Source organism: Leptonychotes weddellii, chromosome 6 (assembly GCF_054177405.1).
Source record: "Leptonychotes weddellii isolate Sample4059 chromosome 6, ASM5417740v2, whole genome shotgun sequence".
In the NCBI taxonomy this organism is placed as follows: Eukaryota; Metazoa; Chordata; class Mammalia; order Carnivora; family Phocidae; genus Leptonychotes; species Leptonychotes weddellii.
In genome coordinates this window covers 18326049-18353226 of record NC_138374.1, presented here as the reverse complement: position 1 = coordinate 18353226, position 27178 = coordinate 18326049, and the positions used below count along the sequence as shown (strand labels likewise).

Sequence of the window (27178 nt, the reverse complement as noted above, 5' to 3'; positions counted from 1 at the left end):
TGACTGGCTTATTTCACTTAGCATTGTACTCCTTAGCTCTATCCATGTCATTGCAAATGGCAAGATTTCATTCTTTTTTATGGCTGAATAATATTCCATTGTATATAAATACACCACATCTTCTTTATCCGTTCATCAATCGATGGACACTTGGGCTACTTCCATAATTTGGCTGGTTTTGTTCTTTTGTTGATACATTTGTCTTTGTCCCTGTTTAGCAAATTCAGCCTCTAAATTATATTATCTTGAAATTTGGCTGGGCCCAGAAATCCCCAAACGTGGGCCCTGCTGGTATGAATGAACTCCAGGGTTCTGGGTGCTGTGATTCACTGGGCAGAGCTTCTTCAAGACTCTGATCTTCTTGGTTAGAGCCCCCCGGACGGCTGAGTGTGGAGAAGTCCACAGACGCCCATTGGGGCCTGAGAAGCTGCAGAACTAAAACTCTGGACTTTTCTTAAGAGGAGAATGAAGAGAGGGAGGGGAGGTGTATAGCCCACACAAACTGTGTCCACACAATGATAGTAAACAACAGTGTCAACTTCTCTTTAAAACAGACCAGATGAGTTTTAGTCAGGCAGCCTGAGGAAACGGTGTGTAACCCACTTATAGGACAGGACCAGAGAACAGAACAGGACCACATGAAGTCACGTCTGAGTGTCCCTACCTTGGGCCCACGTGGAGTTCAGGAAAGAGGAGAGGCCATGGGCTGTGTGCTAGGAGACCCTCAGAGCTGAAGCGGGACCTTGAAGAACCTGCAGGGCCTCATGGCAGGCACTCAGTTAATTAAAAAAAAAAAAAAAAAAGGGGCGCCTGGGTGGCTCAGACGGTTAAGCGTCTGCCTTCGGCTCAGGTCATGATCCCAGGGTCCTGGGATCGAGTCCCGCATCGGGCTCCCTGCTCCTTGGGAGCCTGCTTCTCCCTCTGCTTCTCTCTCTCTCTCTGTCTCTCATGAATAAATAAATAAAATCTTTAAAAAAAAAAAAAAACTTGCTACACTAACTGGCAGAGGGGTAAGAAAATCCTGTGCTGCGGCAAACAACACCAGCTGTGATGGAATTTGAGTCCATCTGCAACACCTTCCATCCAACAAGAGCACCCAATGAAGAAACCCTTAAAGAAAAACCATTCAGGCTCATTCACTGCCCTGAAGGGAGCCATGAAGGCAATAGGATAAACATGGAAGAAAGAAAAAATGGAAATCCTAGTGTGCCCAGTTCTTAAGGAGATTATGGAGCCTGTGATGGAATCTTCCAGCAAGATCTACTCAAGGGGAGGGGTCTTCACGGGAAATCTCAGATCTACCATCCCCACAGGTGCGCAGTTACGTATGCAGCTGAATCTCCTTCAGAACAATCCATTATAAGGCAATCCACTTCAAATCAAGTCAATCTGAGGCTGTTTCACATCACTAGTTTGTAAAAGGATGCACCAGGAGCTCCTTTTTATGGGTAGTATCCTGGTCCATCTGACATAGGATTCCTTACAAACATAACTTTTTTAAAAACCTTACATATTGCATAAAGCAAAATATATATCAGTAGCTCTCTACCCTTGGTGTTTCGCCACTGGGTCAACAGGGGGCAGTTTTATTTTGTTGTTGGCTATACAGGCTTCAACATCCACCATTCCATTTCTGGTAGCCCCTCCATCTCCCGTTTGGGAGAATTCCCCAACTTTCAAGGCCTTGGCAGAAGGTAAGTGAGTCCAGGCCCTACCACCTCACACTGCCTCCTATACTAGCAGAAGCCAAGGGGCTACATTGTTTCTCCACTGCCCCCGAGGCAGTCCAGCAACCCGGGCTTCACAGGGCAGGTTCCTGGGACCCTGAGCCTTGACCACGTGGTGCTAAGTCAGAGAGAATGCTAAAGGGCAGATTCAGCACAGGACTGCACCCTTTTGGCACCATCTGCTCCTGTGCCCAACACCAGTGCCACCAACCACCCTCCATAAACCTCTTCTCCTTCCACTTTTTTCCCCCTAAATATGGAAAGAGTCAATTTCTGATTTTTACAAATGGGAACCCAGCTGGTACGGTTTCTACCACATGTATAATGTGGCCATATGTCCGCTCAATAAGCTCTATCTCCAAAACATCACAGATTCTTCCATAGTAGAAACATGTTCTATTATCTCTTCCCATAGATGCTCAATGAAAGGGTTGGGCGACACTCACTGATACTAACAAAAGAAAGAGAAAGGGATTCGATGACCTCACAAGTCAAGGTATCAAAACTTAGTATGAAGTTCCCTGAAAAGAGGCCAAATAGGCACCTTAAATCTCCCGGAGTAGGGGCGCCTGGGTGGCTCAGTTGGTTAGGCGACTGCCTTCGGCTCAGGTCATGATCCTGGAGTCCCGGGATCGAGTCCCGCATATGCTTCTCCCTCTGACCCTCCTCCCTCTCATGCTCTCTGTCTCTCATTCTCTCTCTCTCAAATAAAAATAAATAAAATCTTAAAAAAAAAAAAAAGGAAAAAAACATCTCCCGGAGTAGATTTGGTTTTAAATAATACAATAAGTTAACATGCTAAAGTGCAAGAATATAAATAACTCCACTTCATGTCCGCCTCATGAGACATTATGTCTTAGGTATTTAATTTTAAAGTCACACTGAACATTATGTTTTAGTTAATGAACCTTGCTTCATAAGGCAATGAAAACATTTCTGCCAATTAGCATTAGGTCTACCTTATAGCCATGTCCTCTAATTCTGCGCTTGCACCCTGGGGTAGGGGGGTAGAAGGTAATGACTTCCCTTTCACTTCATGCACAGGGGTGTTTTCACCCACTGGCACCTCACATTTGGTCACCAAATGTGAGCCAAAGGACAGCTGGAACATTACATCTGCATCTGTAGATGCTATTCCTTGGCCCATGATCATGGCAAATATCATTCCCTTCAGAGTGCTCCCCCAGGCCCCCAAGACCTCCCATCACATCCAACTTGTGCAAGGAGTGTGTCCAGCTCTGCAAACATCGGCTGCCTACCTGGGATCAGCGTGAGGGTGGGGATGAGGGCGGTGTAGCCTCTCAGATAGGAGCATAGTCTCCAAAGTCAGACGGCCAGGTGAGATTCCTGGTTCCATCACTTACTAGCTGTGCAATCATGAACAAGTCATTTATTTCATTTCCTCTTTAGCTTCTTTACATACAAAATTGGACTCTTAGTAGTACCCACCCTATAGGGTTTGCGGGGAGGATTACAGGAAAGAAGAAATATGTGGTACTTAGAAGAGGACCCACACGTAGGAAGTACTCAGAAAAATAAGTGTTTTCTATCACTCTACCTCCAATATATGTACTTGGTAGAGATTTTTCTGCCAGTCTTTATAGGAAACTGATAGACCCAGATGTCATCAATGTCAGGGTTTGGTTTGGTTTGGTTTGGTTTCACAAGCAATGCACCTTCCTTACCAGATGTTCTTTGAACCAGGCACCTAGGATGGTGATGGGCTACATTGGCATCCAGGCTCCCTCACCTGGTTGCAACCAAGTCCAGTGCTATAGAAGTTAGTAAGCCATGTGTCTTCTGATGCCCTTCAGAGAGAAGGATAAACCACAGCAGGGAGTGGCCTGGCAGGATCAGGGATCAGAACTGACCCAGCCCTGGGACAGGCAGCCACACCAAAAGAGCAGCAGAGCAATGGTGCTGGAGACGGAGTGAGAGGCAGTGTTCCGGGCTAGTGGCATCTCGGCAGAGTCCCGCAAAAGGGGACTGTCCCACCAGGTATGAAGGAACATGGGGTTCTGTAGTGTGGGCGTGAGAAAGACGGGCAAATAGTTGGCACCAATCAAGCTGGAACATTCCAGATCCCAGGAACCCAAAGACAGAGGAAGTGGGAAAATGGCAACTATATTTTGTGGAAGATTGTACAGGCAAGGTTATTAGCCACTCCCATCCCTTTAAGAAAGGAAGAAACTGGTTCAGAGAAGCCAGGGAACCAAGCCAAGGTCATACAGTGGCTAAGTGGTAGGTCTACTCCACCCCCACCAGGTTAGTACTTCTGCCCTTGTGAAGTCCAGGAGCCACCAGAAGGCTGAGCAGGAAACAAAAGCTGGACCTCAAGCAGGCAGGATCACTCAGAAGCCCAGGCCCTGTCCTAGAAGTGCGCACAAGGGAGAAACCCAACTGGCACAAGAAAGGACTCAGAATCAGCTCAGCATTCAGCTGGGCAGAGGATGGGTATGGTCCTGGAGTGTGGAAGGGGCCAGGCCTGAAGGTGGGAGCTAAAAGACCTCATTTTTAGACTGAAGAGATGGGGATAAAAAAGGAGAAGCCAGGACACCATGACAATGGTGACAAGTTTGAAGGTATTGGCTATGATCATGGAACAAAAGAAATCTACTGGCTCACCTGGGCTCGAAACAAAGGATTCTGACCTTATTGGTGCTGAGCTCCAAATCACTAAACTAACCAGACTTCCTGAGTCCTGAGGCTAGAGTACAAATCGCAACACAAATCGCAGAAAAAGTTTCTAGGGTCGGAGAGAACATAACCCTTTAGCCTTTGCTTAGATAGGAAACAGCACTGTAGAAGGGAACCCATAGCTGTATATTTCCTGCTACAGATAATGAAATCCACATGGAGTTTCCTTGTTCAAGACAAAAAGGGACACAGGGGAAAGCCACAAAGGGCTGCAAAGTAAGAGTCCCAGAGGGAGAGGGAAAGGAAGTGAGATTGCTGATGGCGGAAGATGAAAAGGCAGCAGCCACTGGGGAAGACAGTTTGGCAGGTCCCTACAAAACCAAACATACTCTCACTATACGAACCAGCAACTGTGCTCCTTGATATTTACCCAAAGGAGTTGAAAACACGTCCACACAAAAACCTGCACATGAATGTTTAATTCATAATTGCAGCCTTACTGATGTTTGTCAAAATGTGGAAGCAGCCAAGGTGTCCTACGGAAGGTGAATGGATAAACTGTTGTAGCTCCCAACAATGGAATATTATTCAGCACTAAAAAGAAATGAGCTACCAAGCCATGAAAAGACATGGACGAAACTTAAATGCATATGGCTATGTGAAAAAAGCCAACCTGAAAAGGCTACATACTGTGTGATTCCAACTCTAGGAAATTCTGGAGAAGGCAAAACCATGGAGACATTAAAGATCCGTGCTGGCCAGGGGTCGGGGAGTGAGGGATGAATCGCTGGAGTACGAGGATTTTTAGGGCAGTGAAAAATTCTGTATGATACCATAATGATGAATACATGTTCTTATACATTTACCAAAACCCACAGAATGCACAGCGCCAAGAGGGAAACAGAATATAAACTATGGATTTTAGTGATTATAATGCATCCATGTAGGTTCATCAATTGTAACAAATGTACCACTCTGCGGGGGGGTGTTAGTAATGGGGGAGTCTGCACATGTCTGGGGGCAGGGGTACATGGGAAATCTGTACCTGCCTCTCAATTTTGCTGTGAATCTAAAACTTGTCTTAAAATAGTTAAGTCTTTTTTTAAAAGGCCAGAGAGCAAAGCCGCGGTGATTTTTCTAGCATCTGGCATGGTGAGCCAGCTTAGCAGAGGTCGGCTACTTTAGCTGGATGGACTCACACAAGCTGGGAAGTCCGGATGTGCCAAAGGGCCGGAGCATGGGGCGGGGGGGGGCTAGAGAGGTTCTGCAGAAACCTCCTGGCTGCCCCACTTACATTATAAACCCCCCTGTGTTGTAGTCACACTTGGACATGTGTCTCCGTTAATGCACATGCTCTGTGAGGGGCCCCACGGGACGCATCTTTCTGCACCCATCACCCCCGGCTGACGGTCCCATCAGAGCTGGCATTTCAGTCCATCTTTGTTAAATGAACTCTACTGACATTCCTATCCACAGACGTGGGCTGGGCACATTGATTTCTGAGGGGACACTGAGTGGCAGCCCTGGGAGCACATGAGGGTGCTCCGCAGGTCTTTCTTAGTACCTAGAATTCCATGCACTTCCTCCGCGGCTGGCCATCTCCGCTCTCTCTGAAGAACCACACTGCCATCTGCTGGCGGAACACAGGAGGGCCTCGGACGCCGCGGTGCCCGCCCGCACTGCAAGGGCTTGCTCCGAAGCCGAAGGGTTTGACTCCCAGAGTAATGCCCACCTAAGCCCTGGTGTGCGACACTCTCAACTCTGGAAACTCCAGGATCTCTCCCTTCTGGTTTTCCAAGCATCTCCTTGGGCGATTCAAACTTTGCTTCAAAAACGTTTCTCTTGGGGCGCCTGGGTGGCTCAGTTAAGCATCTGACTCTTGATTTCGGCTCAGGTCATGATCTAAGGGTTGTGGGATCAAGCCCCACACTGGTCTCTGTGCTGAGTGCAGAGACTGCTTGAGATTCTCTCTCTCCCTCCTCCCATCCCTCTCTCTATAATAAGTAGATAAATAAAATCTTAAAAAAAGAAATTTTAAAAAATTTCTCTTGTTCAGTAAAGTGTGTTCTCCCCTGTCCCCCTGAGCATATTGCAGACTCTTCTGACCCTGGGAGGAAGGGAAGAGAGGATGGGGTGGTGGAGAAGCCATCTCCCACTCACTCCTTTTCCAAGAGGCTTTACCACAGCCCCAGATCACCCGAGCAGGTGTAGTCAGGTTTTCTGTAATGAGGTCTGTTACACATTCTAACAACTCAGACCTGAGGATGCATCTTAGAGTTATGTCTCTGTGTGAAAACCTTCTTTGATACCTTCTGGGGAGATCGAGAGAAAGCACAAGCATCAACGTCTCACTTTAAATAAAGAATTGCATATTGTGTGAATTATATCTCAATAAACTACAATTTCAAAAACAAGTCTCTCTGGCTGGGTTGGAAGTCATGGCCAGCCAGGCTGGGCTTACATTCGGGGACATGCTCTGCAGGAGCTTTCCCAATCAGTCCTCACAACCAAAGGACAGGAAGAGGCCACCACTAATCTCCCTTTGCAGAAAGGGACACCGGGGCTCAGAGAAGTTGCGCTCTTACCCAAGGACTCACCGTGAGTACCCAGTACCATCTGCTTTGGAACCAGGTTCCTAATCACTACAGTACCCTGCCTTTCACATGCTATTCCTATCATGAAAAAATAAAAATTCCCTTAGAAAGAAAAAAACTTTCCCTCTTATTAAAAAAATTATGATAGATGGGCACCTAGGTGGCTCAGTCAGTTAAGCATCTGCCTTCGGCTCAGGTCATGATCCTGGAGTCCTGGGATCGAGTCCAGCATCAGCCTCTCTGCTCAGTGGGGGGTCTGCTTCCCCCTCTGCCCCTTCCCCTGCTCGTGCTCTCTCTCTCAAATAAATAATCTTTAAAAAATTTATGATAAAAAAGACATCTTCCAATAGATGAATATACGTATAAACAAGCTGGCATATCTATTTGATGGAATATTATTCAGTGATAAAAAGAAATAAGCTATCAAGCCACAAAAAGACATGGATAAATCTATATATTGCTAGGTTAGAGAAGTCAGTCTGAAACAATCTACATACTGTATGATTCCAAATATATGACCTTCTAGAAAAGGCAACACTATAGAGACAGTGAACAGATCAGTGGGTGCCAGCAGCAGGGGAAGAGGTGGGAAGTCCGAACAGGTGAAGCCCTGGGGACGTTTTGAGGGTTTGGGTAAAACTATTCTGTATGACACTGTAGGTGTGGATATGTAACACTGTGCATGCACCAAAACCCCATGAACCATACAGCACAAACAGTGAATCTTAATATATGCACATTGGGAAAATCATTTAAGAGGTTGGGAGAATCCCAGGATGGAACGCAGACTGCGACAAGACACTAACTATATTCAAATGTGTGAAACAAGTTCCCTGAAGGGAGAGAGGGGAGGGTGCTGACTTAAGTCACTTTGGAAATGAGTGGTGTCTGCAAACCAAAGCACAAGGAACTGCACACAAACACTGTACTCGAGTTGATAAGAGTTTTTCCCACAGAGGCACAGGCTCACAATCCTAATACTGCCACACATGTACATCAGAATTCAACAGTTTGGCAAATGGATGGGGATGGCGGGAGCCAGGTTTCTCATAGGTAGGGTGGGAGGTTCCAGATAAGCAGGGGGCGGTGATCATGGATTAGAGCCGGAGACAACAGTACAAACTCACATCTAGCTCCATATAGACACAGATGGTTACATATAGAAATCGGTAGGTAAATAGATGATAGATGATAGATGGATAGCTAGATGGATAGATAGATAGACAGATAGAGATGCATTAGTGTGCATGTATACATTTCCTTGCTCTGAGAGGGCCTACAAACAATGACAGCCCAGTAGCAAAGCACCCATCTGCTGCCCAGATGGTAATTTTAAATACCCTTCTCCAATAAAAGCAACGAGGGCTCCTTGGAGAAATGGCTGATTCTAGAACTGAGGTGAGAAATATACAAGATGAGCCTGGGGCTTCTTGGGAGTGCCAGAAAGAACATGCTTCACACACACACACACACAATTATGGAAGTGTATCAAAAAGACAAAGGAACCAACTGAAAGAGTTCCCTATGGCCAAAGCTGGAACAATGTGAGCAACAAAATAAGTAGTATTAGTTATAAACCAAAGCATAAGTCAATTTGGATATGAAATGATTGAAAAAATGTGAGAAAAGAGACAAATCTTCTATGCAGAATTCCAAATAATTGATGCAGATAGTCCACCCTCAAGAAAACTGAGCATAGCTTGGTAGGCTACACATAGTGACTTCCTTCCCGAGTACACTATGGAAATGGAGAAACCTGAGAAACACTACCTCAGCCAGATGACCAAGGTCAACAACAATGGGAAAGTCATGTTCTAAGTCTGTACCCTTGATATGATACAATAAAAATGACCCTTTATCTCTGGGGTTTTCCTCCCAAAAACCCATAACCATAGTCTAGTCATGTGAAAAATCCCCAGAGAGGGACATTCTACAGTACTCCTCAAAACTGCCAAGGTCACCCAAAACAAAGAAAGTCCAAGAAACACAGCTAAGAAGAGTCTCAGGAGACATGACAACAAAATGCAATGTGATATCCTGAATGGGATCCCGGAACAGAAAAAGGACATTAGGTTAAAACTAAGGAAATCTGAGTAAACTATGGTCTGTAGTTACTAATAATACATCAACATCAGTCCATTAATGGTGACAAATGTACCATAATACATAAGATGCTAATAACAGGGGAACCAGGGGCAGGGTGTAAAGGAACTCCCTATACTCTCATCACTGTACATCTAAAACTGTCCTAAACAATAAAGTTTATTTTTTTAAGTAATGATATGAGAAAATTAGAGAAGGAAGAAATAGGGGGAAATAAGCAGAGAATTCAAAATGGGCACCTCACCTTCCGCTGAAAAATATAGGTGTCCCAGCTAATTGAGTACTTACTACTTTCCTGCCTAGCACTAGGCTGTTTTGTGCTCAATTTTTCACATAACCCTCACAAATGTGCTAATGGTAAATATCATATCATCCCTACTTGCAGACGATGATGAGGTCAAAGAAGATATATAACTTGCCCCACACCAACAATTAAGAGGTGGGACCGAATTCAATTCACTGCTGTGGTTCACTCTGCTGTAAACATGTTTGGAATGTCTTCACCACTATATCCATCAATAAATATTTACGAGTACCTACTGTGTGCCCAGTCCTGGCAATAGCTGGTGTTGGACCCGAACGAGCTACAAGTCTAGTTGGAGAGACATGGGAAAAGGTTGGTTTTATGAAGAGAATATCCACTACAGTCTGTGAAGAAAGTGCAACAGAAATTTAGAGCAGGGACTTTCAGTTGGAGCAATCAGGAAACACTTCACAGAGACTCTGAAGAAGGGAAAGAATTAGGACAGGAGGGGGCCCCCTGCAGGGAGGCTGGAGCCCACAGCTGAACCTGCTGTGGGTCAGGAATTGGGGAAGCAGCTGTCCTTGGTGGAAAGAGCCCCGGATGGAGAGCCAGGAGACCCAGAATCGGGGCCACACTGCTGTGGGCCTTCAATCTGACTTGAGTTCCTCCTGTGTCCCTTCTACCTCTTTAAAAATAATAAAATAATAACAATTCTGGGTGGCAATCCCACATTTTTCCTATTGTTAAGTTACTGGATCATTTGTTTGAATACTAAAGGATTTATTCTTTTTCTTTCAAGTATGATAACTTTATTACAATATGTCCTGGTGGTCATTCTGGGTCTATTTATTCAGTTTTGGGGTATTCTCCTGCAATGTGTAATTTCAAACTTTTTGGTTTTCTTTTAATCTTGGGAATGTTTTCTAAAATTATAGTTTTTAATTTTTGTTCTATTTCCTTGCTTTAGTTTTCTTCTTTGGGGAAACCTATTGCATAAATGTTCAATTTTTTACCCATCTTTTATAACTATCACATTCTCTTAAATCCTTTTTATTCATTTTGTTCTTATTTTTCTTCTCCTTATTCATCTTCTATTGCTCTTCAAACATTGTTGCATTGATTCATTCCCATGTTCCTCCTGGTTGTTCCTTCATATTTTAAATGATTGCTTTTTCTAATTCTTTCCTGAGTTCTTAATTTCCCATCTTTCCTAATTCTGTCTTATGTTGTTCTTGCATATTATTTTTAAATCTATAGATATGTTTTTGAGACATTATCGTTTTCATTTATTTTATGGGCATGTCCTGATGATGTGATTTCACTGTAGGCAGGTCATTCTGCACATTATTTTTAAGTTTGCAATAGCACTTTACCTCAATCTTTTTTCTCTTTTGCCCATTTTTAGATGAAATTAATTCTTCTGAACTTCTGGAAGAGAGACTTGAACTAGGGTAGTTTTATTCAGGGCTCTAGAGCCCCCTTTGCTGTTGACTTTGTGATGTGTTAAAAAATACAGCTCTTACTTTCTGTGAAGTCTTGGCTCTGTTCCGTCTGACTGGAGGGAAAGAGGAGTCTTTCCTTTCTGTCTCCTGCACCTGCGCTGCTTCCTTCGGGATCCTATCCCGGCAGTTTCTCCTCGGTGTGGGACTTTGCCCTAGGCATTCCTGGTACACTGACTGCTCCAGCCCCAGGAGGCCTTACCGCAAATCCCTCTTGCTCACCTGCTGGGGTGGGCAAACCAAGCCCCAGTTCCAGGAGCTGCTCTCAAATTGGCTCACTGAGATTTCAACTTCCTGATGGTTATTTGGGGGTTCTTGGGTCCACCAGACCTTCGGCTTCCTCCTGCACAGACGCCGATGACATGCTCATATTAAGGGTTTGTGGGGATACTTGTCACCTCTATCTGGTGTAGATCTCCTCCATGAGCTCTGTCTGGTCTAGAGCTCCTCATGAGCTATCCCAGCAAAACCCCATTTTTAGGGCGTGATTTGGGGAGATCCACAAACTACAACACAACTGCCATCACCTTGCCAAAGTCTGCATTTTTGCTTGTAAACACCGACGCTGTGTATTGAATCCTGACGCTGTACTCCCAATACTTTCACACCAAGCAACCACAGCATGGGCTCTACCTGCCAAGCCCCCGCCTCCCCTCTGCCCACCTCCCCTCAGAGCCAAAAGCACTCAAGCTATTGCATGAAACGTGTCACAAAGTGCTTCTTGTCGAGTCTTCACGTCCTTGCCGGCATAAATCCCCCAGCCGTGGGGAAACAAGAGGGCAAAACCTCCTCTGCGGCTCTCACAGGCACAACCTCACCTCCTGCACAGTTGCCCACTCCTCTCTCAGTTCCGGGCAGCTGATGCCAGGACAGGCCCTCAGGCTGGACCAGCACGGAGGGCTGGGTGGCGGGCAGGCCCCTCGCATCGTACACGTGACACGGATGGATTTATTTTACCAGAGGGAAGTCAGCCCCTGACAGTGTGTCCACAGTGTAGGCCCCCCATCTGTACCCTTCCTGGAATCCTCACTACCTTGTACATCAAACTTCACCAAGGGATAAACTGAGCAAGAAAAAGAAAATCAGCTTCCCTGGACTTATTCCATAAATTTAGCATACTGCCTGTTTTTACACCCAATCTTTTTTTTTTAATCATCTATTCAAAAGTAGGGAAGAGTCTTTTGATTCTTGATTAGCTCATCCTCCCTCTGGGCACTTGCACATTGCAGTTTTATTCCAGTTCTCCATCTTTCTGGGATCAGCTTGCCTAGTTTTATCTCTTGGACTTAATGCCAAGACATGCAGATCCAGGCAGGAAACTCCAGGCACCCGGCATCAGGAACCTTTGCTTCTGGGGCTTGAGCCAATTAAATCAAACTTTGCTCTAAGGCTGCCTTGGGAAGGGACAGGTTTACGAGCCCAATGAACAAACAGTGGAGTTGCTCTCATGCTTGAGTTCAGTCTGCTTGAACTCCAAACCAACTGCAATTCACAGCTCCCGTTTTCTGGGAGAGAAAAACCTTCGGGGGGAGCAGAGGAGATGATGGTCTGAGTCCTAACGGGGAGGTCTTCTGACTTTTAGAGGGATGACGGAGGAGAAACACGTTGAATACATCCTATCATTCAAGGAGAAACTTCTTTTAAGAACAATCCCGTGGGACATAAAAATAGGAGCAAGTGCAGGGGCGCCTGGGTGGCTCAGTCGTTAAGCGTCTGCCTTCGGCTCAGGTCATGATCCCAGGGTCCTGGGATCGAGCCCCGCATCGGGCTCCCTGCTCAGCGGGAAGCCTGCTTCTCCCTCTCCCACTCCCCCTGCTTGTGTTCCCTCTCTCGCTGTGTCTCTCTTTGCCAAATAAATAAATAAAAAAATAGGAGCAAGTGCAAAACAAACACATTCAAGAATGGATCTTTGGTGGATCAAAATACATCCTGTTATTGAGTCCGCATCACAAAAACAACCTGAGAACTAGCCATGCATCTTGCTTCCTCCACACAGCAAGTTGGAACCAACGATCCTTCAGAGAAAAGAAGAGAGGAGGGACAACGGAAATGTTGGCAAGGGTTTTAAGGCGCTCTTGTCAATTTAGGCTCATCATATCGGTGAAACTTTCCCTGCTGACACCCTGGTTCTGAATGGTAAAAACAGATTAGCTCACTTCATTTTCTGCTTCCCCAGCTGCAAAGTAATGGACGTTGCCAACCATGCTTTGGTGGATGGCCGAAGTATCTTATATTTATTCATCGTTCAAAGCCATCCAAATCCAAGATATGGTTTAAGATTTAATGAGACTATTTAAAAAAAGAACTAGCCATACAACGAAATATCAAAAATAGTCAAATCTATTTGAGACTCCGCAATGTGTAACACATGGTGGACCATGGAAGACTCACTTTTGACATTATACTCACCAAAATATTAGGTTTTCCAGAGAAAAGAAAAAGGCTTTCCAGTTAAGCCAGACAATATGTGGCGAGGCCAGGGATCTCTCCTGAAAGGGGACCTTCTATCTAGAAAATGTCTCCCCCAAAGGCCACCAGTCCTGGAGATGAGCTTGCCAAACATGCGGGGTGGACAGTGCTGAGAGGAAAGACACAGTTGAGACAAAGCACATTCTGACATTTTATTCACTGATCATAAATACAGTCTCATGAATCAAGGTGATCATGAATAATGTACTAGCACCTGGAACCTGACCATCAGAGAGCAAGCACTCAGTGTTTCACCATCACTGGCCAGAGAACTCACTGCGGCTGCTTGGGGCGTCTCCCTGAGTGAGTGATCAGCTTTGCGGGGACCCTCCTTCTGGTGCAGCAATTTTATTCTTGGCTCGTTCTCAACAATTAAAAAAATCATAAAAGATTGAGTGTTTGCAAGAAAATATCAAAGAGGATAAGAAGATTTCTCAGTTCTTCTTAGAATCTCAAAGTAAAAAGGGGAAGAAGGAAGGAAGGAGAGGAAAGGGGACAGATGTCAGGGATCTGGCAGGCTTCTTCCCTTCCCCAGAGCATTTTACAAAAGCAAAAACCAGGGAGGATTAATGCTGCTTGGAGATGGGCTGCGTCTCCCTGATGAGCCACTCGAGAGCTTCCTGGCGGCCCTGCTTCTGCAATTCCTTCCCGATCACGTCCCTGCAGGTCAGGTGGTAATTGTTGAGCCAGTCACACTGCAAGATGGGAGAAAGACAGGCAGTATTCACACCTCTCCCAGAGGCTACAGGGGCAAACAGGGAGAGGCCCCCGGGTGCGGAGATCATGAGTTGAGGGCAGAGATACACAAAACCTTTTCCCCCTGCTCAGGGACGAGTAACTTCCTTGGGCTCCATTTCCCTGGAAATCAAGGGGACAAGGCCATGCTGCTTACGGTAAAATGCGTCCAGAACAGTCTACTGCAGGTGGACTGGCAATGACTGTGAAGGAACTATAAATACCTGAGAGCAAGTCATGGCTTCGGGCTTCCCTGGGTGCAGAGTAACCTGTAACCAGGTATCCTTCCCAACAGGACCCCCAAGCCATACTCACAGGACACTTTCAGAGGGACGGGGCAGGGGGTCTGGTAGGTCCTACACCCACCCATGTGGCCTCCTTCCCTCACACCTCAGCCATCTCGGGGTGGCAGTGGAGGGGAGGGGGGCTGAAAACTAGCCCTAGAGGGCTGGTGAAACTCCTGCTAAGAGACACACCTGAAGGTGTCACACCAATGCACTGAGCTTCCTACCCGTTTCCACTGACAGAGCTGACTAAACTGGGATCAGCCAAGCCCCCACGGTCCTGTGAGTGTGGCTATCTAGATGAACCCCAAACCTCTGGTGACCAAGGACTGTGGTGCTGCAGGGTGGGGCCGGGAGCTTAACTTTCAGACACTCAACGGAACGCGCCCACCGCCCCAGGAGATCTTTTAAAAAGAGGTAAGAAGGGAGGAGGTCTGACAGGACTTGGTGCCTGGGTCGGGGCGGATCCACAAGGGCCTAACGGTGAAAGTTCCGCGGCCGTAAAAGGGTGAACTCTCCCCTCCCTGGGGTGGGGCAGGTGTGAAGGCTGGAGTGAAGCAAGTTCTACCAGAGGACAACCACCCATTCTCTTCTCTGGCCATGAAGTGGGCCCGACCCGACACTCAGCTGCAGCAAAGTTGGCAAGACAGACCCCGCCATCCGCGCCCCTGCTGCCACGAGCCACACGCCATCTGGGAAGGCAGCGCTCTTACAGAAGCATGGGCACCGGGGACCCGGTACCAAGTCCGGACCCGGTACCAAGGACGAGCTCCGGGGTTGTGATGGGCAGACGGACACAGCGGTATTGCCAAAGGGCTTCGACCCAGCCAGGGCTCCACTCCCCACGGGGAAGAGCCTACTGGCCCCTGCTGGGAGTTGGGAGCGGAACAGGGAGTCAAAAGCAAGCAAACTGCTGCGGGTCAGGCAGGGCTCCGAGACAGCCTGCAGTCCAAAGCAGCCAAGCCCGGAGCCAAGGTGAGACCCCCGAGACCCTTTCAGTTGTACGCGCAGCCTCAGGGGGGCCTGACCAACATTCCAAAGGCCCCGAAAGTCTGCAGCTGCCCACGTTCATGACCAAAGTCCTCAGCTGCCATCTGGCGATAAATGACGGGAATGCAAACCCAACCCAAAAAGTCCTTAAAGTAACCAAAAACACTGTCAGTTTGGGAGGTGGTAAGGGGCATGACTGAGTACTTTAAAAGCCAAATAGACAGAATCTGGTTGTGGGGTATTACTGTGCCTTCTGACAGAATGAGGCCCCAGATTTAAGTGATATATGGAGGAGATTTTTTTTTTTTTTGCTAAAAGAGACAATAAATGTACTCTGCTTGGTATGTTAAATACATCTACTGTTTATTTGTAGGAACTTGCTTATGATCTAAGGGTAAGAAGCTATTATCTGCCCTACAGAAACTAATCGGCAGAAAGAAGAGTTCAGTGCTTCGGCCACACAAGGTATAGTAATGAACCACTGAGTACAACAGAGCCCACTGGTCTATGTTCAATGTCATGGGGTGGACCGAGCCAGGTTAACAACATTCCTCCCTCAAGGAAGAATGGCCTCACTCAACCTTTCTCACACACTATTTCTGTGGATAAGGTGGAATGTCACTGGGAGGAAGCCACCTGATGAGCACACTCTATGTGGACAGCAGGGACTGCCTGACCTAGAGCTGCATGGTAGGAAGCCACGGCCTTGGGCTTCCGAGAGCAAAGTGACTTTGAACGGGGAGAGCCCCTTGCTAAGACCCTGGAAGCTGTACCCGAGGCCATGAGAAGAGACCCTGGCTCCTACTGAGCACAAAGGACTCAAGCCGGTGGCTTCCACGTCCGCTCATGTGTTCTTGTCCCCTCTCCCCTAAGCCAGGGACCGCTGGAGGGACTCTTCCTGCCAGGCCCACACCGGACACTGTGCTGCTAACAAGCGGTTTCCTGCCCGGCACCCTCGACAAGCTGAATAAACCCACAACGGTCGCCTCGTTTAGGGGCCGTGAGCGGGGATGTCTGGCCGGTCAAGGACACTGACGGGTAAGCAGAGGTGCCCACACTAAGCAGGAAGCAGATGACCTTTTGCTGTCACCCCTGTGTGAGCGGGCCAGGAGAAGGGGCTTCTGGCTGGGAGAGTCCCATTCCAGGTCCAGCAGAAGGGGCCTCCCCGCCAGAGGCACTTTTCCTAGTGCCGGGCATGGGGCCAGGTGTGCTCCGCGGAGGACGTCTCAAGAGGCGCTTCACCGTGGCCGGGGTGAGGTCAGTAGCTGCTCTGGCAACAGGAACTTACTCCTACGGGACCTGCCAAGCTCATCCTGCCTTTGGCTCCCACCACTCATTTGCCGTTTGCAGGGACTTCCGACCACCTGCCTTGCTCTGAAACTTGTGTCCTTCTGGCTTCTGGCTCCCTGGCTCAGGAACTGTTTGGTCTGTCCAGTGCTGACTCTTCCCGCCCTGTTTCTGACCCGTCTCTGCTCCAATGTTGATCACCTGCCTGATCCCTCAAGCCTTACTCACCCAGGTCCCGGGGCCCGTCACCTCACCTGGCCTTGTGGGCCTGGGGACCCAGCACAGGATTGAAGGGGTTTCAAGACCTGTATCCCTCGGAGCTTGACAGTGAGCCCCACTGTGCTCCTAGCTTTATGAAGAGCTTCACAGCCCGGAGTGACCAGAAGAGTAGGCACCGCCTCTCTCCTTGTCTGTGTGAAAACTGGGTGTATGATAATAGATTTCGCTTTTCATTCCCTTAATATTTCATTCAACATGAGAAAACAATCTGGTACATGCAGTGGCCAATAGGCCCTACCACCCATCTGGCTCCTCCTAGGAAGACACATGGCCCATGGTTTGCTAAACGCTCAGTGCAGCCATGGCTCGTGCCCTCAAGGAAAGCAGTGGCGAACTAGTCCAACTCAAGAAACCTTACAGCCCCACAATGGTGCAGGGAGGACTATCTCTACCTAGAGAGCCAACAAATACAGGAAAAGCATCTACAGTCCTCAACAGACCTTGGATTTTCAGACTCAGGTGGCACAGATCTCTAAATTACAAAGTGAGAAGAGATGAGAGAATGTAAGGTAGCTCTCCACCCCCACTCCCACTCTGTCTCCTCCAAGCCACCCTCATTACCTCTTTGTCTGTAAGAGAATCCACATCTATCATTTTGGTCTGTATCGGAACCAAAGTTAAAGGTTCAAAGGTGAGGCTTCCCCGGTTATTGAAGTTATACTGTTGGAAAAGGAAGAAAACAGAGTAAAATACTCCTATCTACCCCAATGAACCACCATGAGGTCATTCCCACCAGCCATGACCACCCCCCAGGGCAGGTGTGAACGGGAACCAAAAAGGGGTTTGCTGGTCAGCATCTTCAGGGGGCCCAGGAGGCACGACAAACCCACTGGATGCCACTGTCCTAGAGCTGCCCCGCTGCGCCAACAGCCACCATCGGGGAAAGCCGAGGGGCTCTGAGCAGCAGGTCCCCGGGCTAACATCCACTGTGACGGAGAAGCAGTGGGGGCAGAGCATGGCGGTGTCTGGATGAGGGGCATCACTGGTTTTGGTTCTCAAGACTCTACCAGAGTGCAAATCCCCAGCATCACTTTTATTTAACAGTTAGCCACATGTCCTGCCTCGACCAGCCAGTCCCATCCGGTGACAGATAGCAGGTTTATCCATGCTACGGAGTACGGACTGGCCAGGGCACCTGAGAGCATGCTGGGTCTCTGTTCCTGGCAAGGCCTCTGGGAGCGAGGTGAGAGGCCACTCTCAAGGTGACTTCGATGTGGAAGCAGAGAGCAGAGGCCAGCACGCTGAGGAAGCCACTTCCCTCCAACTGTTCGATTTCCACCATCACCCACAGAAGAGTAATAAACGGGTCTTCTAGGTAAAGCCTAACACCTAAGCCCTCCAACCTCTTGGTAATAGTGATGGGGAGAAGGTGAAGTGCCTGTCTTCTGGAAGGCAACAGACCCATCTCATCACCAGCCTGTGGGGCCTGACCTACCGTATAACTAAGGGTTCCTCAGCTTTACCCAATAAAAATCATTTGAGGCATTTGTTGAAAATACAGTTTCCAGGCCGTGGCCCCGGGTCTGGGAGGGGCCTTTAAACAAGCACCTCCCCCACCCCCAGCATCATGACAAGAAGATGCCTCTAGTAAACTCAGAGCCCCAGATCCCATCAGGCAGGGGCCTGCCTTGTGCCCCAGGAATCCCAGTTCTGGGTCCCAGTTCATTACGGATTTTCTTTCTGGCTTCTGCAGAGGAGACTGATTTCTAGGAGACTCCCTTGTATTGGGGAGGAAGCTCCATTTTGGCCCCAGAATGGCACACTCTTGGCTCCAAAGACAAATATCTTCATCTTCCCTCATTAAAAAATAAGGAAAATTTAAAAATAAACAGCCAATTACCTACCTTGGTCTTCACAGGAACCACCAGGACCACATTTTCAATGCGAATTCCAAAAGCCCCATCTTCATAATACCCTGGCTCTAAAAAAAAAAAATCAAACCCAGAAATGAGAAGCAGCCCATGATGAGCACGTACACGCGGAGTAGAAGTGCTTGCTCCCAGGATGACAGCCCCACCCTGAAGGAGGAGGGGATACAGGCAAACAGCCCACTCAGTCCAGGGACAAGAGCCCAGAGATGCCGCCTCCTCCCACACAGCCACTTCCAACAGGTACTCGAGGAACAGAAAGAAAGGTTCTAAAGTCCCTGAAAACTCGTGCCAGGATGGGGAGTACAATAGCAGAGGATCCACCAAATAAGTCACGGTGCCCATTCGACATAACGAAGCAGGCATCAAACTCTATGCACAGAGATCTGGTAATGACATGGGAAAAGTACATTAAGGAAGCAAGCTGAATACAAACAAGACATCCAGTATAATCTGAATGAGGAGAACAAAAGATGTATGTGCATATAAAAGACCAAAAGCTAATACATCAAAACATGAAGCAATGTTTCCCCTGGGCGGCTGGATTATAAGTGATTTTCACTTTCTTCCACATGCTGTCCCACGGCCTCACCTTTTCTAAAATGAACACGTATCACTTTTATAATCATAAAAAGTTGTTGTTCTTGTTTAATTCAAGGTGACAAGAGGGGGAAATTATATCCAATTTACTTTAAGATAATCAAAAGATAAGCAACAACAGAGAGCCTTCAAACAGGCTCGAAGACCCATGCACACCCTGGATGTGAGGGACACTTACCATCAGTGACAATCATGCCTGCCTCCAAGGGCTCATCGGAGAACGTTTTATAACTGATGCCACAAGGGCCCTCGTGAACATTCAGAAAAGACCCAACACCGTGTCCCGTTCCATGCAGGTAATCCAGGCCAGAATCCCATAAAGCTGAGCGGGCAAACGAGTCAAGAAGGTGTCCTGAAAGACACATAAAGAACCACTTGATGATATTTGTCCAGTACTTTTCAATTTGCAAAGCACTTTAGAGATTAGATTTATTATGTTTGGCTCCAGAACAGAAACCAGCATGTAAAAGTGACTGGAGGGTTCTGATTTCAAGCCAGCACAAGAAAGAACTAACAATGCGAGCTCCCGAGACAGCCGCGCCCCCGCCAGCCAGAGCTCAGTCTAAAGCGGGAGGACTGTGTCCAGGAAGCCGATAAAGGGGCTGGCCGCCTGCAGCACTAAGGGTGTGGCTGAGGCAGACTTTCCCTTCCCAGCTCTGGGACCCTGAAGCTTCAGAATTACAAAGATGAGACTCTAAGGAAACAGATGCCCAGGGGGATGAGTGCAGACCTAACCTAAGCAGATTCAAGGCCCAGGTCTTGTCAACTCCCCGTCCAATGCCCCATCCATCAGTCCTCGAGCAGAATGGCATGTATCTGAAGTCAGGTTCCCAGTAAAAAGGAGTCCCAAAAGGAGGCACTGGCCCCGCAAGGCAGGACAGACAGGAGGCTGCACCAACCAACTTCCACTTGGGCCCGGAGGCCTTCGTGCGCTGGCCGCGCTCTCCTGGGAGCCACCTGCCGGGGTCATCTGACACCCCAGGTGGTCAGGAGAGAGGTCCACCGCTGACGTTAAGCCCAAACCGAAGCCTGGCTCCCTGGGAAGCCCGCCGAGCTCAGTCAGTGGGTCTAGGAGACTCACTCCACACAGCACTTGCCCTGGCTGGGCCTGAAGGGGCCGGGGCTGACAGGAACAAAGGACAGGTTCTTCCGCTCAGACTTAGACATGTTTGGTGCCTGAACAAGGAAAAGCCTGCCAGATGACAGAAGGACCCACCTACCTTTGGTTCCAGTCGGGAAAACGGCTGCACTCACAGCTATGTGGCCCTTGAGGACATATGTGAAGCATTCCTGCCAAAGAAAACCCAGGGGCATGTTGCAGAACGAGGACAGATGCTTCAGTCCTGGAGTTTTCCGGCAGCTCAGAAAACCCTGCCTCTAAAGGTTTTTAGGAATACCACAGAGAAAATCAGAGTAAAAAGAAAAAACTCTGGTGGAAAAACAAAAAGCTTGGCCATGGGACCAATTTTCTAGAAAAATTAAACTTAGTTAAAAGGAACTGTCAGAGAGATGACCCCACAGGCCCTCCCCTTGTAATGAACATTCTGACACACTCTGGCTGAGCCTGAGAAAGACGAGCAGAAGTCATAAAACTACCGATGACGCGAGCTAACATTTACCGAGCTATTCCTCTGTGCCGGGCATGGTACTAAGCACTGAGCACTTCATCCCACACTTGGTGCTGGAGATGCTGTTGTCATCCTCACTTGGCAGAGAGATTAACCAGCCTGCCAGGTGGCGTAGTTCGTAAGTGGTGGCATCTGGCCTTGAAGCCAGGAGTCCAGCATCAACATCTGTCCCCTACCCGTGTTAGACTCGGGGGTGATCCCTACTGCCCGGGTAAGAAAAGTGACGCTTGGAGGGTTAGTGGCCAGTAAGGTACAGAGCCAGCACTGAACCCACACTCTTCCATCTGGCCTGGAGCTCTTTCTCCAGCACAGAAAGGAGTCACACCAAAGGTACGTGGAGTCGAGGTCAGATTCTTTAAGGTGCTCATGCCTACAAACAGGTCAGGTACAGGACTAAAACTATGAAATCTGCTCTCTTCCTGTAGGAGCTCCTAGAAAAACAGATTCACTCAGGGACTCAACCAACATCTGGGTAGTGACTGATCCGGGAACTTGCGAGGGTCCTGGAACCGTTATAACCAGCCTTGGAGGCAGGTACTCATATCCCCATTTTTATGGACGTGTCTAAGTGCTTTACTCCAGGCCACAGAGCCAGCAAACAGCAGAGAAGACCTGAAATCCAGTGTCCAGACTCCTACCTCACCGACATCTCCTCCTCTCCATGCCAGGCAGACCAGAAACTGAGCAGTGTATACCATTTTAGAGGCTTCCTGAGCTAAGCCTATAAATGGAAATGCTGAACTTGAAAGAAGAAGGGGGGGGTGGCTTTCAGAATCAAATCTAGACGCTGTTTGTAAAAAGTATACATTTCACTACCCTACTCCCATCCCCAAAGAGATTTCCTGATTCAAGAGAATACTGATGCTGTTTAAACTTGAATCTGAGTTACTCTGACCTTAGCAGACAGAATGCTTTTAAAATTTCTCCAGTAATTAATTAAATGGACATCATAAAGCAGAGAAGCCTGACTCCACAGTAATGAGCTATTTTACTATCCCACATATAAATTTTCTTTCATTGTACAATTCCTTTTCCTAAGAGCAATGCTGTTGTTAAGAAAGCAGAGAGAGCTCTCCAGTTTCCTGCCCCACCTTACCTTCTCGTAGGCTGTAGGGGTCCCAAAATGCATGGTCCGTGTCACATCTGTCGTTCCATCCCTTTCCAAAAGAAAGGACAAATTAGTTTTCACTCAAAATAAGCTTTGGCTCAGGCTGCCTAGGTGGTGCAGTTAGGCATCTGAACATTGGTTTTGAATCAGGTCATGATCTCGGGGTTGTGAGATCAAACCCCATGTTGGGCTCGGCACTCAGCAAGGAATCTGCTTGAGATTCTCTCTCCCTCTCCCTCTGACCCTCCTGCTCGTGCTCTCGCTAAAATAAATAAATCTTTTTCTAAATAAATAAATAAAATGAGACAAAGTATGAAAGTAAGGATGGCCTGAGGTAGTGAGAGTGAACTCAGTCGGGCCCTGACACACACACACTCTTGGTCTACAGTGTGAGGACTGTTTCATGGGTGACACTATCATGGGGTTATAAACGAGAAGGAGGAGGACAAAGGAAATAGGAGCAAGTAGGAGCCTGATTCTATCAAAAGAGGGCCAACCTCTAATTCTTCCCATCAGGACAGCAAAGGACTGGACCCTACAATTACCCAAAGACATCTCTTAGAATGCACTAATCCACACCCCTGACATAGAAAGGATAACTTCTGGAATCTTGCTAAAATTTAGACGTGACCAAAACTTACACCAGAACCTAAACAATCTCAACACCCTGAGCTCTAAGCTGTTATTATGAATACCGACCCATGTGTCCCGAGGCTAGGCTGTGATTTCCATCTATGTGGTGGAGCCCGCTTAATAATCAGGCTCTCCAGGGGCACCCGGGTGGCTCAGTCGGTTAAACAACTGACTTGGTTTTGGCCCAGGTCATGATCTCAGGGTGGTGGGATGGAGCCCTGCGTCAGGCTCTGCACTCAGCGCGGAGTCCGCTTGAGATTCTTTCCCTCTTTCTCCCCCTCTGCCCTTCCCCCTGCTCTCACTCTCTCTCTCCCTAAAATAAAATAAAATCTTTAAAAATAAAAAAATAATCAGGCTCTCCATCAGCCACAGTCCCAACTGCAATGGGAACGGAGCATTAAAACTGCTCATGCTATCTTCATGCAGACAACACCTATTCCAGTGCCTTCTCGTGGGTTCCACACTGGGACCCAGCCAAATCTTGGGTTCTCCTCTGAGAAACATCCTAGAGGATGAATAGGACAGGAGCGAGACATGAAGATGGAAATTCAGAAATTCAGGGGCAACCCTAGTTTCTCATTTACTCATTTAAAATTAATCCCTCACTTCCCAAGGCGACGAGGGCGCTACGAGTCCAGAGAACTAGCAGGCTGTTTATGACCTAGGGCAGAAGGCTTTCTAACGGTTTTGAAAGCTTGCTTTCAGTTATTTATTTAGTATTTAACAACTTCCGGCCAAGAACTAAACATTTCTATCAAACGGTCTTTTGTGGGAAGAGTCACCACTGGACAACTTCAAGCAGGGGTGAAAAAAAGGACAAGACATGAGAAGGATTCCATTAGGGGCTGGCACACAGTGAGATTCCCATCTGGGCACCCTCTGCTGGAGCCTGGCTTACCCCCTATTCAACTTTTTTGACCCGACACGATCCCGTTCTATGGCAGCCCTAGTTCACTTACTTGTATTGGGCTCCCGAGTCGATCAGGTACACTTCATCTAGCGACAATGTCCTATTCGTCTCAGGGACCGGCCTAAGAAAGTTAATTAAAAATTAATTATTCCACAAATGTACTTGCTGAATCTGGGAGGAGACATATGAGAGTTCCTTATACTATTCTTACAACTTACATAGGTCTGAAAATATATCAAAATTTAAAGTTACCCACTAAATTGATTATTCCAAATAATTTAATCTTCTAGAACTACTCAAAGACCCAGTCAACCTATCTCCCCAACTGGATAAAGAGCTCAAGAGAAGGAAGAATAACATATTTCCTCATATCTATCTCCATTTGTGTCTGGAACAAAACAGGTTAATGAAATAGTTGTAAGAGCTACAAAAACAATAATCATCAGATGCGAGAGGACCAAGCTAGAGTCTTGAGAACTGGGAATACAGCAGCCAGGAGTCACCTGTCTCTGGATGTGGGGTCCCAGGCCCCATGTGCTTCCCAGACCAAGAGATAGTACCACTGCACTGGAAAATGCTAGAAGGAGTAAGGGCATTCCAAGTCTCTACCCTGCAGCTGAGAAAGGGACTCGTTCATTTCCAGGCACCACCCCCTCTTCAGCACAAAGGGCATCAGTGGTCACTCCAGCCAAATGACTGGAACCAGCTCCAGGCCCTGCTTCTCAACAGGCTTCCAACAGCCCACGGCGAAAAAATGCCAAAGCAGAAGCAGACTTCTCCCACCTTGATCTGAAATTTTTTAATGTGTTAATTACATGCAAAATTCTAGGATAGTATCCAGCCAAGAAATTCACCACCTGAATTAAACATAAGACAAAAACTGAAAGTCCTTTTTATATTTTAATTTTAGAACAGAAGCATTAATAGGAGAGAACTGCACAATCACATCTGTGACTGTCTCCCACACACAGGTTCAAAATGTGCCCCAAGACTAAAAGCTCTAAAAGCAATTATTAAGAGTGTGCGGGGAGGGGGGACCTCTGCCTGTGTACAGCACAGTGAGAAAGACCAAGTGTCCCTCCACTGATTGTGTACATCATACACACAGAGCAAAGAACTCAAAATGCCCGACACTAGGCAAAACCATTCGCCTGGGCAAATCTGAAGCTGGCGTCCAATGAGCAAGCCACGTTCCACTTCCCACCGTCTCCACAGGCAGATCAATACTAAACTTATCAGGGCCCATCCCGTCTCCCAGCACAGGGAATGCTCCACTCTGTGAGTCCACAGGCTCTTGGAGTCATCTGCTAAAATCCCCCACAGGCTGGGCACCCAGCTTTAAGCCCACAGGGAGGGAAGAAAGGGTGCTGATTACCTCCCTCACCACAACAGGATGCTCAACAACCTAGTGCTAAGTTTTTCAGTATGGGGGTGATGGAGCTCACAAGATGTTTGGACTCATGCATCAAGAAGGCTGCCATTAGGGCGCCTGGGTGGCTCAGTCGTTAAGCGTCTGCCTTCAGCTCAGGTCATGATCCCAGAGTCCTGGGATCGAGCCCCGCATCGGGCTCCCTGCTCTGTGGGAGGCCTGCTTCTTCTTCTCCCACTCCCCCTGCTTGTGTTCCCTCTCTCGCTGTGTCTCTCTCTGTCAAATAAATAAATAAAATCTTTAAAAAAAAAAAAAAAGAAGGCTGCCATTATCAGGAAAGACAAACACTAAAATATTCTGATCACCATGATCAAGAGCTATGAATACACCTCCTGTTGCCTCGGAAAGGAAAGAGGGGGACAATCCGTTTGACTACCTCATGGAGAAGGTCAACACCATACACCTGAGCCTAAGAGGAGGCTCCCAAAAGGCAGAGACTTGGAGATTTAGAGGAAACGAGAGAAAGCAAGTCCTCGTTTCCCATCTAAGAACAGTCTCAACAGACACAGGGAGGTGGGCACTGGGGCCCCTGGTAAACTAGTGTCGTCTCCCCCCCCACCACCCCCCGCCCCAGGCTCCTGCAGAAGCAGCAGCAAAGCCAGGTAGCAAGCTCCTCCGCATGCCTTACGCGTAGTGAATGATGGCGCCATTGGGTCCCGTACTAGAGATCGTTGGGAAGCTCAGGTCCACAAAGTCAGCCTGCTGCCTAGAACAGAAAGACACAGGGAGCAGAGCAGCGTGAAGGATTTTATTGTGCCAAGAACAGGGGCCCTCTCAGCCTCATTTAAGTCGCCAAAGAAATGCCCACAAGGTTCAGGTCCCCCACACACACACGGATCCTCACCTGCGAAATTCCTCGGCTTTGTCAGCAGCTGAGATCTCTGACACGCCACCTTTGGGCACCTACAAGGGAGTTGCTTATAAATCATGTGGGGTGATAAATTCATGTGCTTCATACAAGTTAAAGGGGATGCAGTAAAAGCTTATTTTTTCCTCACTTCCCATGTCCCAACTGTCCCACCTCCAGGACACAGCCAATGTCTCATCTTTAACCAGGAGGGAATTTCCAAAAACTCTCATCAAAGCTATCTAAAGTAGAAGGATTTCTATCCTTTCAATTTTCCACTCAACTATTTGTCTCAGTGTTATATCCTAAAGCCTCCCCCAAACTTAATCCAGCTAAGTTTAAAAGCTCAAAAGCATCTCCTGCTAGGATATCATCCTAAGAAAGTCATCCTGAATAAATAAAAAAGACCAATGCAAAGATATTATTACAGGTTGACTGATAACAGCAAAAAAAAAAATTAAAAATGATCTAAACACTTGAAAATAGGAGGAATGGCAAATTGGTCTAAGCACCAAACTCAATCTCTCTACTTGGATCCCTTTTTTAAATTTTTTTTTTTAATGCAAGTAGAGCTGACACACGATGCTATGTTAGTTACAGGTGTACGAAACAGTGATTCAGCATCTCTGTGTTACGCTGTGCTCACCAGAAGTGTAGCTACCATCTGTCACCACACAACGCTTTCACAATTTGGATTCTTTTTTAAAGGCCTCAAAGCACATGGAGAAGGCTCACACTATGGTACTAAGTGAATAAAATAAAATACAAAACCATATCTATACACTGAGAGACATGTAAAAATGATTTACACAGAAGAACAACAGCCAGAGGGAATAAACTAGTTACATAGGTGGGAGTAAGCGTGATATTCTTTTTCCACTTTAAGCTACTTTTAAAGAGTTGTTTATATAATATTTAAAGGGAACATGAGATTGTTTAATAACAGCACAAAGAAATCCCCTGCTGTCAACTGTAAGGAATGAAAAGGCAAGAAACTAATGGCCAAGAATCAATTTACTATCAAAAGTTTTACATCTTAAACTGAAGTCCAAAATGTACACAAAGATCTTTTTCTCTTAATACAGTCAGCTTGCCGATAATATTATTGTGAACCACTTTTCCTTATAATGAAATTCCACTTAGTTAATAAGACAATGCCTAGAGGAATTCTTAATTGCAGGAAACAAACTGAGTGTTGTTGGAGTGGGGGGTGGGGTGGGAGGGATGGGGTGACTGGGTGATAGACACTGGGGAGGGTACGTGCTCTGTTAAGCGCTGTGAATTGTGCAGGACTGTTGAGTCTCAGA

At 47.2% G+C, this 27178-nt stretch overlaps 1 protein-coding gene across 1 annotated transcript in view; it reads right to left on the bottom strand.

Annotated features, from left to right (window-relative positions):
• Positions 1-13411: 13411 nt before the first annotated feature.
• XPNPEP1 (X-prolyl aminopeptidase 1) overlaps positions 13412-27178 on the bottom strand; it is a 42711-nt gene continuing 28944 nt past the window's right edge. Inside the window, exons 6-14 of the mRNA XM_081823069.1 lie at positions 25869-25927; positions 25653-25730; positions 23645-23716; positions 22041-22101; positions 20537-20606; positions 19495-19668; positions 18693-18769; positions 17410-17508; positions 13412-13968 (exon numbers count right to left, since the gene is read on the bottom strand). Of these exons, the coding sequence (XP_081679195.1) occupies positions 13840-13968; positions 17410-17508; positions 18693-18769; positions 19495-19668; positions 20537-20606; positions 22041-22101; positions 23645-23716; positions 25653-25730; positions 25869-25927 (819 nt within the window). The 3' untranslated portion in view covers positions 13412-13839. The remainder of the gene's footprint in view (positions 13969-17409; positions 17509-18692; positions 18770-19494; positions 19669-20536; positions 20607-22040; positions 22102-23644; positions 23717-25652; positions 25731-25868; positions 25928-27178) is intronic.